Here is an 18,287-nt window from a genome sequence, read left to right on the forward strand (position 1 = left end):
TGTCGTGAAATGCAGGATTTTTATTATCTTAATAATGAAAAAAAAATGGCGGCCGGTATGGACCCATGCGTTTTTTTCCCCCCACCACAAAACATGATTTTGACGCGTATGGCTTTTTCGACGTCGTCGCCGCTCGCGAGCGCCGTTGTTCATCGCCGCCGCGGAGGTGGATCGGGCGGGGAGGTGGTTTGGCCGCACGCGGTTTGGCCGTGATCCGCATATCATCGAAATATGTCAGCGAAATGATAGAGTAATATTTCACTTCACGTCACTCGGTTGTGAGATGTTCTCTCCTTCGAAAAGAGCTTCCGTGTCAGAAGGGGCGTCGGAAAAATCGGAATATTTCAGTTTTTCGTCTCCCATAATTGGCGGCACAGCGTGTTGTCGAATATCGAATGGGACTTCTGCAACTTTGCGCAAGGATGACGCGCTCCCCGCTCATATTTACGTTTTCGTCTAGACATTGAAGTGAATAATGAATGTTGTATGTATTTTTCATTACAATAACTATTTTAGAATATTTATAGCCATGACACTTGACCTTTAAATCAGGCATTAAACAAGTACAGATGACATCGGTGGCTGCAGCCTCAATTGCTTCAAGAACCGATGAATCAATCCCACACGGTGAAATGAATCTACAAATTGATTATCATGCTCATTCTTCTCTTAAAATACTGCTTGTAAGAGAGTAATGGAAGGCAGGAACTGCGTGTAAATATAGCAAGAACCGGCAAAAGGTACTGTGAGTCTGAAAGCCGCTGGAAACCGGATGAAAAAGCTCATTATGCGGCGGCAATAATAAACCGCTACTGATGATGCACTAACTGCGATTTCTCTATAGTCGAGCCAGAGGCTGAGGCGGCCCGCGACATCCGTCTTCTTTAAGCGACGCGCCTCATTACGGCGTGCCGGTGAACAATACACGACGGCGTGCACGCGCAAAACAACTCCCGCGCACTTAATATTCCGGGCCACTTCTTCTGCGCCTTCCCAACACAGTGTGAGGAGTCTTTGGTGATGCCGGGGGGGCGAGGAACAAAGTCGTAATCGCGAGTGTGTTTAACAGCGACTGTGACAGGCAGATGCTGCGTCGCTGTAAGTAACGCGCGGAAACGAGAGAGCGGGAATTATTCCGGATCACCGCGAGCCACGAGGCTCTCCGATTATGTCGGAATTACCTGTGGAAAGGGTTTTCAAAGTGTGGTACCAGCACCGGCGGCGGTACGTGGGCTCTCTCTAAGTGGTACGTGCGACAAAAAATTAAAAATCTCTATGGATACGGCCCGCCCAGTATGAACTCGTATGTCTCAAGCAAACAGGGGTGCTGCGGATCCCTGGGGGGAGGCTTGATTTTGATCACCGTGCAACCTGCTGGTACTGACCGAAACTTTTTAATCGTTGGTTTTAACATTTTGAAGTTCCTAGCCGGCACCACGTCGGGCCAGACCAAGGAAACCATCCTTCCGTCGGAAGATCATTCCTGAACTACGCAGCGCCCGTGTGGAGTCCCAACCTGAGGCCAACTCACCGGGACTCCCTCCGGGCAGCCCAAAACACCGCCCTTTAAAACCTCCACGGGCTGCCACAAAATGGCTTCCATCGATCACCTACACGCCGAGTCGAAACTCGTTCCGGAGTCAGTGCTACCTCGCCGGATATCCTAGTCACGAGATGACGAGGCAAGAAGCGTGACCCAGAACGTTGCGCAAAAGTCAGAGATATCGAGCGATCGATCAGTACATTCGTCGGCCGGCCGTCGATGCGGAGGACGACAGTCGCGGCCTCTCGGCGATCCATCGAACCGCCGTAGCCGCCTACAAACCCAACATCCGGTAGCCGAATTCCGACAACTCCCACGGCCCGTGAGATCGACCCTATCGCGACTCCGTTCGGGCGGGTGTCACAAGCTCAACAACTATCCGCGTCGAGTCGACAACAACGTCGTCGATCCACGCCGACGGCGGAACCCCTGTGGAGCGCCCTGCCCGATGCGGCTCACTTCTTGGACCTTGATACGGAATAACGACCGTCGTACTCGGCTACAACAACAACAGCACTTTTTAACCACAACATATGCAAACGAACGGCTGATAAATAGCCGCCAAACCACAGGTGACAGTAAAGTCGGGCTTATCGTGGGAAACGTGTCAGACCAAAAATAACGGGGAGTCGGAGCAGACTAATCGTGACAGCTAGCCGAGATCAATGAATTGTGGTTTTTCTTTTTAATTCTGGGGTTGGTTGGGGGGAATACTCGGAATTGTGTTAGACGGACTGCAGACAACTACATCATCAGAAAAAAAAACAAAGTTTAAAAATACTTTCACCAATTTTATATATTTTCCGTCATCATTTGTGTTGAGCTAGGGAGGGGCGAGGTACACCATCAACTGGTCGAGGACCGGTGCGGCGCAATTCCAGTTCTGTACGAGAATTTAGGCCAGAACCTTTTTGAAACGGTGACCATTTGTTGTACAACTACTGTTTCAGCAGAAAACTAAGCTAGCGAGTCATGTTGCACTGCAAACGGCGCACCACCGCAGCTGGGATCCGAGGCTCCAGGCAGATAATCAGTTCTACACGCGCCATCTATTAACAGTAATAGGTGACAACAGATAATGATTTGTTTACTTGAGCATTTATTCGCCGCCGCCAACACAAATAGTTCCGCGACGGTTTCCGTTAATAGTGCAACGCGAGTGTGTCAACGGTGGCCTGGCAGTCTGTCGCCGTGGCCTCCTGTGTAATTCCCATGAGTTATTTTTGTATCAGACGGCTGACAACAAACTGTTAACTGTCTTGTTTCCCCCTCGCCGAAATTGTTTTGGATGCAGTCGCCAGCTAGCGAGCTGTTGAAATAGCTAGCTAGCTACGGCTCTGCGTCATGTTCTTAGGATTGCTGAATCAGAAGGTTTTCAAGAGCTGAAGCTCAATTTGATAATCGTAGAGTGAGTGAGTGATGAATCATTATTTTGGTCTTTAATTCCGTCTGGGTAAAGCTTTTTTTTTCCTATCCAGAGTTCCAGTTGCAGCCCTACGGATCAACTTTCCCATGCCTGGCGTTAACGCCTGTTCTAGACGTTTCCTGTTTTCATCAGTGGCGGCAATTGCGGGCTTTCCGCTGCGTGGGTTGTGGTTAGAAGATCCTATTTCTAAAAAAAAATAAAAAAAATCCATCAATAGTGTAAATCAGGGGTGCCCAGACTTTTTTTTACCCCAAGATCTACTTTTCAAGCAGCCAGCTTCTCGGGAGCTACCGATGATGGGGGCGGGGGGAGATGATGATGCTCCCAAACCGTTTTAAGGTTAGGGTTATGTTGCCTCCTATATTTAAAATACAGAATTAGCTTTTTCTGCACTGTATTGTCTGTGCTTTCATCCTCTATCAGGCTGTGCCAAGGGGTAATTTTAAAATTACCCACCATCTCATCCTGCACTTTCTACTTTGCCTTGAGACCTGACCTTTCCCACTCAGAAAATAGAAAATCTCGTCCAGTAAAACCACTTTTTCTTTGATTATTCACATACTGCGACAGTCATTGCATCTTAAAATGACACCATTTCTTTTTTTAAACTTTCTTCATTGATATCGAAAGTAAACATAAGCAGCATGTCTAGCTCGTCTTTGCTCGACGTTGCCCAGACTCTGTTGCTAACTAAAGCAGCGGTGCTGGACGCTGTCGTTACAAAACACATTGATGGGCTGTCCAAGTACTGTAACATTTGTAATTATGGGTGTACGTCTTTAAGGGGGGGGGGTGTAAGGTAAGATAGGAAAAAGAGTGTGGCAGAGCAGCTGTTGGTGTTCGAGAAAGTTGCGTGCACAATTGCCCACAACCGCAGTTTAGAGGGAACATCGGCTGACGTATTTATTTATTTATTAATTATTATTTTTTCATTTTCAATTGACAAAAACTGCCTCGCGATCAACGCATTGAGCACCCCTGGTGTAAATTATATCACAGGTTGGAGCAATGTGATGGCCATAAAGTGCTCAAAGACAGAAAAACGACTTGCCAAGTGGCAACTTTGCAGCGCCGCGACAATGTCATTGGGAGAGCCACGGGCAAGGGAATCAATATCAGTATTAAAAATATTGGTACAGATATTAGTGAGAATGAAGAAAGTTGATGCAGATGATTTGCTTTAGGCGGCACGGCACGGTTGCTCAGCTGGTAAAGCTTTGGCCACACAGTTCTGAGGGCTCGGGTTCAATCCCGGCCCCACCTGTGTGGCGTTTGCATGTTCTCCCCCGTGCCTTCCTGGGTTTCCTCCGTGCACTCCGGTTTCCTCCCACATCGCCAAAAACATGCAAATACTCTAATACTCTAAATTGCCCATCGATGTGGTCGAGGGTCTCTGTGTGCCCTGCGATTGGCTGGCAACCAGTTCAGGGTGTACCCCTCCTCCTACCCCTTGAACGCTGGGATAGGCTCCAGCACTCCCCGCGACCCTCGTAAGGATAAGCGGGGTGGATGGATGGATGGATGAATATCCCCTTAGCAACATGGATAATTGCCTCAAACCAGTTTTTCAAATTGTGAGCTCCGAGGCAGGCCTCACAGTTCTGAGGACCCGGGTTCGATCCTGGCCCCGCCTGTGTGGCGTTTGCATGTTCTCCCCCAGTGCCCGCGTGGCTTTTCTCCGGGCGGTCCGGTTTCCTCCCACATCCCAAAAACATGCAACATTCATTGGACACTCTGAATGCCTTTTTGCGGCCCGCTTAACGTGACACGGAGTGCCAGATCTGGCCCCCCGAGCCTCGAGTCGGAAGCCCGCGATATCCGCAATCCCCGCGACCGGCTGGTGAACGCTTTCGTGCTCGTGTGTCATTTTGCAAGCAGTTGTTTTTGCTTTAAAAGTGTCTTTCCAGGTTGGGCGCGTAAAAGGGGCGGGTCTGCCGCGTCAGCCAATGAGAGCAGAGAGAGAAAAAAGAGAGAGAGAGAGAGAGAGATTGCCAAAGGCAAGGGACAGAAGGGAGTCCTGCTTCATCCGGGGACCGCAGCTCCATGGTGATGCGCCGCGCCTGTTGTGTCTGTCGGACGTCCAAGCGAAGTAAAGTCAACCCGGGGAGGGTCGCTCGCCTGTCGGAGTAGGAGGAGGCTCGGGGGTGGGGTTGGTGGTGGTCTCGGCTCCTTTTTTTTTTTTTTTGGCGGAGTTTACAATGCGCCTTTCACACGCACCGCGCCGCTAAAGATGAGACAAGTTGGCCGGACGTCTCGACGCTCCGCGAGCCCCTCTTGATTCCCCTGCGCGAGCGAGTCTCGGTGAGACGGCGGCGGCGGCGGCGACGACGACGACGACGACGACGACGGTCGGGCGGTCCCGGTAGCCGTGGCGGGCATGACGAAGCCGAGCGCCCCGCTCGCCGGGAAACGGTAGCGGAGCGCGGGCACCGCGACTGCACAGGAACATGGTGGAGAGGAGCAGCAAATTCTTGTTGATCGTGGTCGGATCCGTGTGTTTTATGCTGATTCTCTATCAGTACGTGGCGCCCGGGGTCATCAATTTGGGCTCGCCGCACGGCTACTTCGCCGAGGAGGACGACGGGGACATCTTCCCCACGCCGGACCCGCACTACGTCAAGAAGTACTTCTTCCCGGTGCGGGAGCTGGAGCGGACCGTCGACTTCCAGATCAAGGGGGAGGACGTGATCGTGTTCCTGCACATCCAGAAGACCGGCGGGACGACGTTCGGCCGCCACCTGGTGCAGAATGTCCGCCTGGAGGTGCCGTGCGACTGCCGGCCGGGCCAGAAGAAGTGTACCTGCTACCGGCCCAACCGCAAGGAGACCTGGCTCTTCTCGCGCTTCTCCACCGGCTGGAGCTGCGGCTTGCACGCCGACTGGACCGAGCTCACCAACTGCGTGCCCGGCGTGCTCAACAAGAAGGAGAGCAAGCAAAAAAATCCAAGGTAAAAATGGAAGCAGCGAGAGTGCATTAAAAAAAAAAATGGCTTACAGCTATTTACCGTGATTGCATCGATGCAACTTTTGCATTTAAGAGCCATCAGTCGTTGAATTGAAATGATTTTCTGCGAATTTTCCAGCATTTTTATGGGCGGGGGTGGAGGGGGTCTCTAACACCTTCAAAAATAATACCCACCCTGGAACAAAAGGTAAAAATATAAGCGCTCCGAATAAAATCAGTTGACTGGGTGTGGTGGCATCATTTTAAATAAAGGAGTGGTGATCATTTGGTGATTTAAGGAGTTGGAATTCAAGTAATATCGCACGTTATTTTCATTCTTTTTAGTGCAGCTTGAATGGGGAAATAATTGCAAAAAGTCAAAACACATGCAGCGTTTCAAATCAAGCCACTATTGTACAATAATTGACACAATATCAAACCATTACGCATGTTGTTGTTGTTGTTTCCCAGCTTCTTACTGTTGCCTATTACGCAAAAAAACGAACGGGGCTGCTTTTGCACAGTCCAAATATGTATCGCCATTCACATCAAATCAAGCAACTGTTTTCGGAGTGGGTGGGTGGGTGTGGTAGCATCATTTTCAAGAAAAAAAAAAAAAAAGAGGGGCAAGGATTGCAGATGGAAGTCATTGAACCGAAGCAACAGCAAACAAATTTGCATTGTTTGTGGATTTTTGCAGCTTCTTTTTTTTTTTTGACTGCGGACTATTTGACAAAAAAAAAAAAAAAAAAAGGGACCACCACAAAGGCCCGAATATGTTTTGCTATTCAAACCAAATTAGGCAACTCATGACAAATGAAAGGAGCGGCGAGGATATATTGTGTAATTGTTTGATGATGGATCCCTTGGGAGGCAAATTATGATTGGCATGTTAACAGTGCAGGGGGAGCGCCCCCCCCCCCTCACCCCACCCCCACCACAGTTGTTGATGGGGTGGGGGGCAATGTTCCCACTGACAGATAATAATCTCGACGTATTCCAGACCCCATTGACGCTCGAATCAACTTCCATGTCAGCGCACCCCCCCTCCCCTTTTGTGCTGAAAAGGAGTCTCCTGTCGTGGGGTTGCTTCTTTTGTGCAGCAGTTGGTATTTTATTTGGGTGGGGGGGTTGAGGGGGGGGTGGGCGTGATGGGACAAAAGGGGGAACCTGAGAAAGTGTCCTGTCTGTGCACCTCGTACGCAAACTAAAACGTCGCGGCTGCTCCGCTTCCCAGCCCCCCCCCCCAAAAAAAAGTGGGGGATCAGGCCTGGGCGAAGCAGCCAGGGGTCCAAAGGGAGAGGGAAAAACAGTGGTGGTGGTGGTGGTGGGGGGGGGGGGGGAGTTGCCCCTGCAGGGGTTTGGCTCTGCTCTAATCCGGGTGATTATTACTGCTGACACACACACGCACACACAGACATGCTGGTATTCGCTGCTGGCGTCAGTCTTTTCCCACCCCCCAACCTCCACGCCGGGTGGAGGTGATAACGCGTCCAAGCTGCGATATCAGCGTGGACGCAGGGTAATTGGGCTCTCATTCCTTTGCCATTTTTTTTTTTTTTTTTTGAGGGTATGCTGGCTACAGCGCCTATTAGTTGCCACCAAAGCAAAGTACACACATCCCGACAACTGGGCTAAATTTGCGCGTTTTCCTCCCGCCCGTGATCAAAGCCCGATTGTCGGATGTCCCTGAAAGCTGTCCTGATCCATTATCCTGTAATGTTAGAGGTGTTGAGTGTCCCCCCACCCCCCTTCCCCCTTCAGTCATCAACAAGCATAACCGTTGACGCTGTTCAATATTCACGAAGGCAAGTGACCAGATAAAGCTGGCGCATGAACCGTTTTACCTCTCGCGGTCAAAGTCGGCAAAAGTCGTACGGTTGGATGTCTTTCAAATATTATCTTTAGTGATTATCCTGTGGTGTTGAAAGGTGTGTTAAAATTACATTTTCTTCCCAATCTTCTCAGAAAACAATTGTACAACTGTGCAGACAAATTTGGGGCATTTTCCCCTTATTTTAGCAGTGAAAGGCGGAAAAAAATACGAGTATTCGATGTCACTCAAAGATCATCATGAACGATTATCCTGTGGGATGTGCATAGGGTGATTATTTATTGATTTATTTATTACCCCCCAATCTGTTTGGAAAAAAAACAGTCAGGATTGACATTTGTAAATATTAAACCTGTTCAATATATATATAATAACAAGGTTCCAGATAAAATAGGCACATAGATACTGACAATCGGGCCAAAGTTCAAAATCAGCAAAGCAGATGTCTCTAAAAGACTGTCAGGACCAAGAATCGTAAATGTTAAACGTGTTCAATTTTTACGATGGCAAAATGCGTTCAGTGGGACCTACGGACTCTGTGATCGTGAAACTAAACGATTTCCTCGTCTTTGTATTTTCCGGCGGTCGGGATGCCCTGTGGTACATTGCTGCCTCTCACAGGTCAGTCTTGGAACTACATCAGGCATCTGGTTTTCGCCGTAGATACTCGTGATTGTCGGTAGAGACATCGTCGCGACCGACTGGCGACCAGTTCATTAGCTCGAAGTTAGCTGGAAGAGGCTCCTGCACTCCCGCGACCCTTTTGAGGATAAGCGGATCGGACAATGGATGGATGGTTATCCTTAGCTATCTTGTGTACACCACACAGTATAAGAGCAGGAAGAACACATATGGGGATTTAAAAAAAAAAAAAAAAAATCAATAAGGATTACGGCTGCACAGTATATGTGGTCAATAGTATAAATTTGGCCTTTGGTGTAGATTACGACCGATTTGCGAAAATGGCTTCAAGCGTGTCCGACCGCGGAAGTGGAGGAGATGACAGCTGTCCGCATGCGTCTCGAGCGTACCAGTCGCCTTCCTCCCGGCTTTCCCGGCTGTTCAGAATTACCGGGGGTGAATACGAGGCGGTAAGCTAACTTGCGCAGTCCGCTTTTAACACAAATTTGCCCATTTCAGCAGGAAATTATCAACTGTTACGGCAAATTAGCCGCAAAATTAATTTGTCTGCAGAGGAAATATTACAACAGAGTCTCAGTAAACACGTGTCCGAAAACTAGAAATGAGTTTGAATTTTATGCCGTATCTCCCAATTCTCGTCTTCACGTACCCCCACTTAAGCGCCGCTCATCAAGCACGGGAAAACAAGGTAAATTCCGGCGAGTGCGCTTACGGCGCTTTCTCTTCCTCATTTCTTTGCCTTTTTGTAACCTCCAGCGAGGACGTCACGGTGCTGCGTTTGAGATTTCGCCCTGGATTCATCAACGAGTCAACATCTGTCACGTTGTACCCCTCAAATATTAATGAAATAATATGCTTTCTCAAATTTGAGGTTATGGCCGTTTTTGGGGTCAGTTAGGTCGATTAAAACACCGCGAGCTACTTTTATTGTTACTCGTTAAGCAGGCGCGCATTTTTTTGGGTCATCTGCCTCGCTGTATTCCTCCCGGTTCATTTAAAAATGTTTGTCGGGACTATTTCTAGTTTGCCGTCATAGGGTGAATGTAAACTATAGAAGCATCCTTTGTCCAAGCTCCTTATCCTCACAAAGATCACGGGAGTGCTGGAGGCTATTCCCTCACATTTGAAAAATATACAAGTGTGGTCAGCCATGCCCGCAGATATAGAGTTGTGGGTGTGTGTTTGTAACTATGAGTGTACCCCTTTAAGAGCGAAGGGGGGCGGTGTCAGGTACACAAAATAAGCGTTGTCTGTCAATATTCAGTATTTCTACTCGTAACAAATTTTACGCGCGTGATTTTTCGTGCTCGACTGTGCAGATTTGCCAGTGCGATGGCGCACGGACACATACGCAAATCGCAGCGACTCCTATCCCAACTAACTTCGGTCGAAAGGCAGACGACACCCCGAACCGGTGGCCAGTCAGTCACAGGGCACATAAATAGAGTGGGGAATTGGACCCTCGCCGCCTGCACCAAAGTCAAGACGAGTGGAGCGCGACACCATCAGTGACAAATTGTTGTCCTGTTGCACCGAAAAATGCCAGCCTGCAAAATGAATCAATATAGCTGCACAATTGAATTTTAAATCAGGCTGATCATAGGTGATTTTTTTTCCTCAATTGTTTAAAAATTGTATATTTTATATACACACACTGCACCCTATTAGCAAACGTCAAAATCAAAGCTTCAAATGGTGCTGATGCCCAATGTAGTATACAAAGCTTTTATTTTGAAGTTGACACTCTCAGCACGATTTCGGTGACGTTCACGATATTAACGCGGATTTTAAAATAAAAAGTCGCTGCTGACAGTCTAATTTTATTGTATTTTCTTCCATAAAGTTGCAATTCCTGATTGCACTTAACACGTAACATATTTTATTCAGTTAGCCCTTGGTAAAGCAGAATATTTTTTGGCGGTAGATTTATTTTTAGATTTTCTCTCAAATAATATTTATTTAAAAAAATATTTGGAATTGAACACTTAATTTTTTTGGGTTGAAAAGTAGCACAGTAAAAAAAAAAAAAATTCTCCAACGGAAGGAATAATAGTAATTATTAGTTTGGTTATAAATGTGTAACTTTTGTTTACATGAAAAATAAGTTCTTCATAACTTAAATTATCTTTATGTATCAGATCAGGTGTAAAAAAAAAAAAAAAACAACTCCAAATGAAAGCCGAAATGTTGATCTTGCAAAAACATTTTCGATTTGTGTTCACGAAGAATACGGGGGATTGTCGGACGCAAATTCCAGAAACTCCTGCAGCTTCTCTTTAATGTTTTGAATATAATTTCATTCGTTCGTAGCATCCCTGACGAGGTTTCGTCCCACTTTAGTCTTTAAAAGTTCAAATGGCGCTTTAACACGGGCGTGTGTTTATTTCCACACATGGCAGCGAAATCCATATCTGGTTGTAATTTGCCGCGCGCACCTGTCGGCTCTCGTGACCCTTTGTTCTCGAGTCTGGATCCGGATGAAAGTCTCGAGTGAACTTTCAAGAGCGCCGCTCAAAAGGTTTTCGCAGGTGAGCCGGCTCGCCCGCGCAGTCCACCGATGTGCGTTCGCGCTCTTGCGGCGAGCTTTCGTCTGCGGGGCGGTCGCACCAGCGCGATAAGTCCCGGGCGAAAACGCGACAAAGAGCGCGCTTTGTTTACAGGCATTTCTCGCCGCGGTCGGCATAGTTCTCGGGTCAACTGTCCGTACGTTATACGTTCGCCGGGGCAGGCGTTAAAACAGGCTCGAACGCCCTCAGGCGAGCGTGTGTGACACTGACTTTCAACGTGCTCGAGAGATGTGAGAAGCGCCAATAGTACTTTGGTGCCAAATGTACTTCATTTTTTATAAATTCGGCCATGGATGAGGAATATTGTTGGCTGCCCGTTTTTGTGTATCGTCATCGTTAAAGGGGAAAATCCAGTGCTTTGCATTAACAATGTATCCAATAGGTCATGCAATATGTACCATATTTTGACATTGTGATGTTAAATCTGCTCTCATTTAATAGTGTTTTGAGAAGATTTTTATCGACAATTACGAATTTTCAGGGGCGCTGCCATTTTCGCGAGTCACATGATGTACGTAGGCGTAGGGGACGTGTACCGTGCCGTTCCAAACGCTCCATTACATGGGACACCATTATCCCCGGCGCTGATTTCTCGGATTTATCTTCATCTGATGAAAAAATAGCAGTATCGGTTCATCGGGAAGACTGAGGAATATTTCCATACAGATTTGAACCTGTGGCTCTAATTAATGTTGAATATTCGGATAGTTCTTCGGGGGGAATGACGCAGAGTCTGACTACTCTGAGGCCTACGCGCAACATAAGTGCGTAAACAAAGGTCTCCGGGAGCTCCGGGCCGGCAGCCGCGGGTGGTTCCTCGGACGGGACGATGCAGAGTCAGACGAGCCGAGCTTCGACGTCTGGGGAGGCCTTTATCCGAGCCTCGGTGGTGGCGGAGCCCTTTAGCCTACCTTCAGCGTCGGGGGCTCACGAAACGGGCGGTGGAGGAGGCTGTTAGCCTTGAACGCCGAAGCTAGGCTAAAGGCCTCCGCCACCACTGAAGCTAGGCTAAAGGCCCCCGCCGGAGCTCACTCGTCAGACTCCGCGTCATTCCCGTCCGAAAAACCATCCCCGGATCTCCCGGGGGCCTTTGTTTACACACCTATGTTGCGTGCAGGCCTCCGAGTAGTCAGACTCCGCGTCATTCCGCCCGGAGAACCATCCAAATATTCGACAAATCTGTATGAAAGTATTCTTCAGTTTTCCCCGATCAACCGATACTGCTATTTCTTCAACAGACGAGGATAAATCCGAGAAATCAGCGCTGGGCCCCAAAATCTCAGTCAGTCAGGATCTCAACCGCCGCGGACAAGTTCAACTTTTTACGTTCTGTCGTCAACCGTGAAGATTGGGAAAAGGAACAAGCCCTTTCAAAAAAAAAAAAAACTAAGTAGTACAGACAAATGTGTTCAAATCTAAGGAGTGAAAAGGTAAAGTCTTCATAGAAATAGTCAAAGTACAGAACTGTTTACGTACAGTAAAGTATTTGCACTCGGTTACTTCCCACCACCGGGAGCTGCCTTGTCAACCACCAGCGAGAGCCAGAAAAAGCCGAGTTCTCATCCGGCTGTCAGTGTTGATTTTACACACAACCTTTTAGAGGCTGCAGAAATAATATGGGTCGGAGCCATCTCCGTCAGTCGGATGGGGGCGCAACGTACTAAAGAGGCCAACCTTAGTGTTTACACACACTAAAAAAAAAAGGCCCTCAAGGAAAAAAGTGATCAATGCTGGGATAGCTGCAGTCGACAGTATTTTGTATTTTTACTTGACTGTACGCCCGACATTTTCTGAATCGTAGGGTCACTTATCACGAGAGATTCTAAAGGCCCTTTTTTTGAATTACTACAATTTTTCAGACAAACGGATCAGCTTGTTGGGGGGGGGGGGGGCCTCAACATGCCCCCTTTTTTTTTTTTTTTTTTTTTGCCAGCAAGTCTATTCTGGTTAAAATCCAAAATTTACTCAGGAGTGCGCTCGAAACTCAGCCCCGTCACACCAGTTTAGAGTTTCATTTCCTGGAGAATTCACTGCTGCAGTTTCATTTCAATAAGTCATTTTGCCCAAAACATAAGCAACAACTATTAAAATTGCACTTTTTTTTAATGTCATCTACATCTCCAATTGAGATTTTTGAGGTAGCGCGGTGAGGACCCGCGTTACTTAACTCGTAGCGACAGTATTTGCAGACCGACGCGTTCCCCGAAGACTGACATCAGACGACGGGTGCCGTGACATTTGGAAGATTGTCCGGAGCCGCCATTGATCCGCTCACCTATTGAAGTTGTTTCACTGACGACCTTTATGAGCTTTATTATTTATTGATTTCTCACGACGTGTTTCTCTCTCGGTCTGCCGCGTGCGCTGCCCGAGAGCGAGTCTCTGAAAGGAAACCGGGATAAGTGTTCTTCGCATTCAGCGCGCGCGTATTAAGACTTGGTTTTGGGGTCTGGCGACAAGTGTGTGAAGCGATTAAGCGGGGATGAACGCGGGGGCTGGCCGCCTCCTTGATCACCGGCTGATGTGCGCATAAGCGGCGGCATTATGGGACACGACCGCGCTTACAATTTCTCCTCCCCGATCCCGCGGGATCGACTGGCATACATCTTGTTCCAGCCCGCTAACGAACGCCTGTACCCCGTAGACATGCGATTAGGCGTGGGTTGCTTTCAGATTCTGACTGTACGATAACAGTGAGATCAAAATGTAGCTCAATGGTAAAAATACTCGGGCAGTGAAGAACTGTCTGCATTTCATTACGTCAGAGCGAAAACGAAACGATGTTAGCTAGCTACCTGTGTTGTGATAGCCAGCGTGACAGTGTTGCTGCGCCGACATAGACAATCGTGCAAAAGTGTTATAGCTAGCTACTTGTCTGCCTCGTTATTGAGTTTACAGCATTGATTTCACCAATTGTAGCTGGTGGCATTCGTTCATTTCGAGACGGAGTTATATGGGTTGTTTTCACGTGACGTCACCCGTTGGGCTGCCTTGAACGGCAGCCATTTTCGATCCCTGAGCGCCGTTACTCTTACATTCGGCAAGGTGGACGACATTATGTGTCTAACTGCATTTTTTGAAGGCGCGACCGACAGCGCATCAAGCCCAGAATGACTATTAGGCTACAGACATCACGGGACTCGGGACTGCGTCACAAAGGCGCAGTATTGTGCCCTTGATCTTTTACTCTATGTGACAGAAATCACGACAGAAGAGCACTTACCTGTATGCTAACACGGAAAAGGAAAGGTGGTGCAATATTATTATTATTATTTTTTTTTTATATAGTATCAAGGCAAACTCCATTTATTCTATTTTTTTTCCAAAAAGTAAAACCTGTACATTAGTTCACCACAAGCAAATGTTTATTTGTTTAAAATTTGATTTGACAATGGCAGAAAGACAAGAATAAACAAATCCAGTATTTCACAAAGTTCTCAAATCTTTCAAGTGACTAACAAAAAAACGATCTTAACTGTAATATTGGCCTTCTGAAAAGACCATCGCTTAAGCTTGTTAGCTTAGCTCGGCGACAAAGCAGCACAGAGCCGCAGAACGTCCAAAGTCTTTCGTCGGAAGCGTTAAGACGACGTCCCCGCTCACGCAGCCGGACTTGCTTCGGCGAATCGGCGAGAGTTGTCGAAAAAAAGTCCAAAGAAAGGTCAGGAGAAGGCTCTCTGATGGTTAGCAAGTCCTCTCTTGTGTACTTGAGTCCCGAGACGGCCGTTAAACACAAAAACACAAACAGTAACCGAGAGTATTCCGTAGACTTCCACACCGGGTACGCGTTCGCTAGAGAGGTCAAATGGCCGTCCGCAGTTGGTTCCGCAAAAAATGTGACGTCAGTGAAAACAACCCATTAATATATTAAAGTCACCTTGAATTTTGCTGAAAAGTGATGACTGGCACCCTCAGAAATGTGATATTTCTTGGAAGTATTGCCGTGTAGCAGTTCCTCTTTTTTTTTTTTTTTAAACTTTTGGGTACCCTTAATCTATTAAACTGTGGCAATAGAAAAATTCCAGAAAGCGCCAACTTTTCTGGGGGGAAACGGAGAAAAATCGTCAGGCTGACTGGGCCTCGCACTGACCATGGGGAGAGGCAGAATTCGTGTCATTTTCCCTGCACTCAGAAGACAAAGATTGTGAAATCATAACTTTTGAAAACCACCGTACACCTTGAAATCGGTATTATGTATTTTTAATTTGCTAAAGGAGCTTCCTGAATCCCGTCTGTTTAATCCCGGCGTGTCTTCGTAAAGATAGGACGGGGCTAATTTTACTCCTCTCCTCCACCTCCTTTTCTCCATCTTCACCTCCCCCCATCCTCTCCGCCTCAGCGCCCTTTCTCGCTTGCCACCATCCCTCCATGGTGGGTGTCACTCCCTAATCAAACAGCAGGCCTGCTTTCCGCTCGGTGGCTTTATGGCCGGGAGGGGGCTTTTTTTTTTTTTTCTGCCCCGCTATCTCCTCCTTTCACACCCCCCCCCCTCCTCCCCTTACTCATCTTCCGTTCCCTCCTCTTCCTCCCGAGCGTGGCCGGCGCATTACGGGGAAATGTCTTTTTCACGGAAGATTTGCCGCAATTTCCAAAATGGCTGCATTGCCTAATGGACAACCGACTCGGTTCTAATGAACAATTACAACGTGCGGGTGTTCGGCGGCGTGGGAGGAGGAACGGAGGCGACGAGGAAGAGGAAGGCTGTCGGGGAATGATTGAATATAAAAGCCGGAGGGGTGAAAATGTTTAGTTTCGTTGGCGGGGAGGGGGCTAGCCAATTAGCACGCTTGTCAAGCGGCGGGCATTACTCTTCTTTCAATGGGTCCGTTTTGGATTCTCAGCAAAAAAAATCAACGCACTCTGCCCGTGTGCGTCGTCGCACGGCGCCGTATCCCAGAATCCAGACGAACGTCCAGAAAGGGGCCACAGCTGATTGGCAACGGTGGGTTTGCGTGCGTGCGCGCGCGCTCACATCTATCCGGGCGGGTCGGTGTTAATCCAATCAGATTAGCCGCCTATAAGCGCTGGCGGGCCAGCCGCTTCCAAAACCGGTTTACGTCCACTCATCCCGCGAGTGCGCCGCGTTCCCAAACCCAAACGTTCCCCCGCATCCGTTCGAGCGGTCAATCCGCGCAGGTATCGGATTGGCCGGTTTCATCACCGTAACCTGTTTTTTTTTTTTTTTGTAGCCGTTTCATGGCGGCGATACATCTTTTGTCTGTTTAGCAGTTAGCCTGTAATCCTCGTCTCACGGCACGGCATTCCGGAGTAATTCCCGTTATAGAAATTCCCGCTAATCGGTCAGGGCCAACGCTGGGGCTAATCAATGGAGGCTTAACCCGGCAAGAGGAGACCAGTCAGTTTAAAACCGTGCGGAAAATAAATCAGTACTGTGTTGATTTAAGGAATTATGTGAGCCGAGACCTCCAAATGGTTTGGAATTGGCAAAAGAAGACAAGATGGTTTTCAAACACTTTTCAATTTTGCCTGATTAAATTTCAGGCAAAACCTTAGCGCTGCGGACAAAAACAGTGAATTGGAAAAATCCGCAAACAGGTGACTGGTTACCAATGAATATCCAACATTTCATGATACAGTCGCAACCCGATTTCCCAGTTTTCAAGGTTCCCAAGTATTGCTCAGTTGATAAAATTGCCTCAGTAGACCACGTATTATTCATAACAGACGGGGGTAGCTTTAGATTCAACTGGGAGCGGATAGAGCGAATCGATATTTTTAGGCTTTATCATATTCAAGATGATTTTTTATAATTCTTTTTTTATATATATAGCAAATTTGTCAGAGCTGTTAGGAAAGCATTATTCAAAGTCATCCATTTTTACTCAATAGGGGACTTAAATGTAAAGCGAGAAGAAATGTTTGAGAGAAAACTTGAAACCTTCTCAAATTGGATCAGAATCTCATGACCCCAAACAGGGCGCTGATCCGAGGTTTAGGAACCGCTGCGCTAAAGCAATACATCAATCTGTAAAAACAGCGGTCGATGATTTCTCGGCGGTCACTGATGCCAACGGCGCTCAGCTGCCGGCTCTACAAGTGTCATGTTCTCGCATTGTAGTCAAAAGAACGGTCGTGACATGAAAGGGTGAGATAAGGCCCTCCCGTGTTCCTGCCTGTCTTTAGCTCGAGGCGAGCGTTGACAGGCAAACACCGCCGCTGCTTCGTCTCCGCGAGTTCAACCGCGGTTCAGCCTCGGGTCACCGCAACGTGCCTACTCGCACTTGGGAGCCAGTAAAAACCTCAAGAATGGATGCCCCCCCACCACTTTTTTTTTTTTTTGGGCTAAACATTCCAGGCTTTAGTTTGACTCGGTCGCCATTTTAGCAGTCCGCGGCGTTGTGAAGTGGGATGACTAACACTTAATTGCTAGTGCTGGAAAAATTTGTTGAGTGAGATTTATTATTAAAATAAGGTTTAAAAAAAATCTGGGATGTGCTTGCTTTGAAATAAATGTGACAATCTCCCGTTATCTTCATCCCTCCCATATGCGGTTGTTACACTTTATACGCTAAGTGGAACCAAAAACCAAACAAGTAAACAAAACCTTCAATATACTTCAAACCACGAGCGCCCAATGCGTCAATCGCGATCAACCAGTCAATTGCGACGGTCGTGTTGGTCGATCAACGTGACTGCATGAAAAATTAAATCAGTCCATCATTTATCCCGTCGGTTACCCTTGGATCACGCAAATAACAGCGGTAAAAGGTAACCGCAGCTACGCAAATATGTCAGAATTAACAAGCTAGTCAGTGAATCACCTCCAATTTGTCACTCTTGGTGTGTTTTCTCTTCAACTTAAGAGGTTATTAAAAAAAAAAAAAAAAAAAAAATGAGTGGGGGAGCCGGACCAAGTAAGAAGAACTAAAAACCGACCGAGTATTATTACATTTGAATTTGTCAGCTTGTTTTCGAGAGCGTGGTTTAACCGACTGTTGTTTCTTCGTCAACGTACGTAGGTAAGAGACAAAACTGAAATAAGAGAAAGTAGAGCCGCGTCGATGGGTACAGTCCACGAGTGGACGTATGGATGCCTTTTTAGCACTTTGCGCCGAGCCGCAAATAAAGTGAATAAAAAAAGAAATAAAAAAACCGGGAGCCAAGTGAGCGACGGGCGACCCACCTAAACTGCGACAGGTCTTAGTGGCGCATGACTGTCGAAGAATACAGCTAGCCGCGAGAACAAATGTGACGGAAAGGGGGCGAAAGAATGTCGTGGCTTCTTGTTGAACTGCGCTGTCAGCGTGGCCGCCATCCCGGTCATGTCAACGTGAGCCAAGGTCACCATCGATTTCCCTCCGCCAAGCGATT

The 18,287-nt window shown here is 47.6% G+C and overlaps 2 protein-coding genes across 5 annotated transcripts in view; one reads left to right on the forward strand and one right to left on the reverse strand.

The window, feature by feature from the left end:
- Positions 1-18,287, reverse strand: part of uggt1 (UDP-glucose glycoprotein glucosyltransferase 1) — a 207,237-nt gene that overhangs the window by 122,117 nt on the left and 66,833 nt on the right. The window lies entirely within an intron of this gene.
- Positions 5,006-18,287, forward strand: part of hs6st1a (heparan sulfate 6-O-sulfotransferase 1a) — a 75,422-nt gene continuing 62,140 nt past the window's right edge. For all 4 annotated transcript variants that reach the window (XM_061843559.1, XM_061843560.1, XM_061843561.1 and 1 more), the window contains exon 1: positions 5,006-5,916. In XM_061843559.1, coding sequence (XP_061699543.1) covers positions 5,417-5,916 — 500 coding nt within the window. In that variant the 5' untranslated portion in view covers positions 5,006-5,416. The remainder of the gene's footprint in view (positions 5,917-18,287) is intronic.

The sequence above is a fragment of the Syngnathoides biaculeatus genome, chromosome 15, assembly GCF_019802595.1.
Source record: "Syngnathoides biaculeatus isolate LvHL_M chromosome 15, ASM1980259v1, whole genome shotgun sequence".
NCBI lineage: Eukaryota > Metazoa > Chordata > Actinopteri > Syngnathiformes > Syngnathidae > Syngnathoides > Syngnathoides biaculeatus.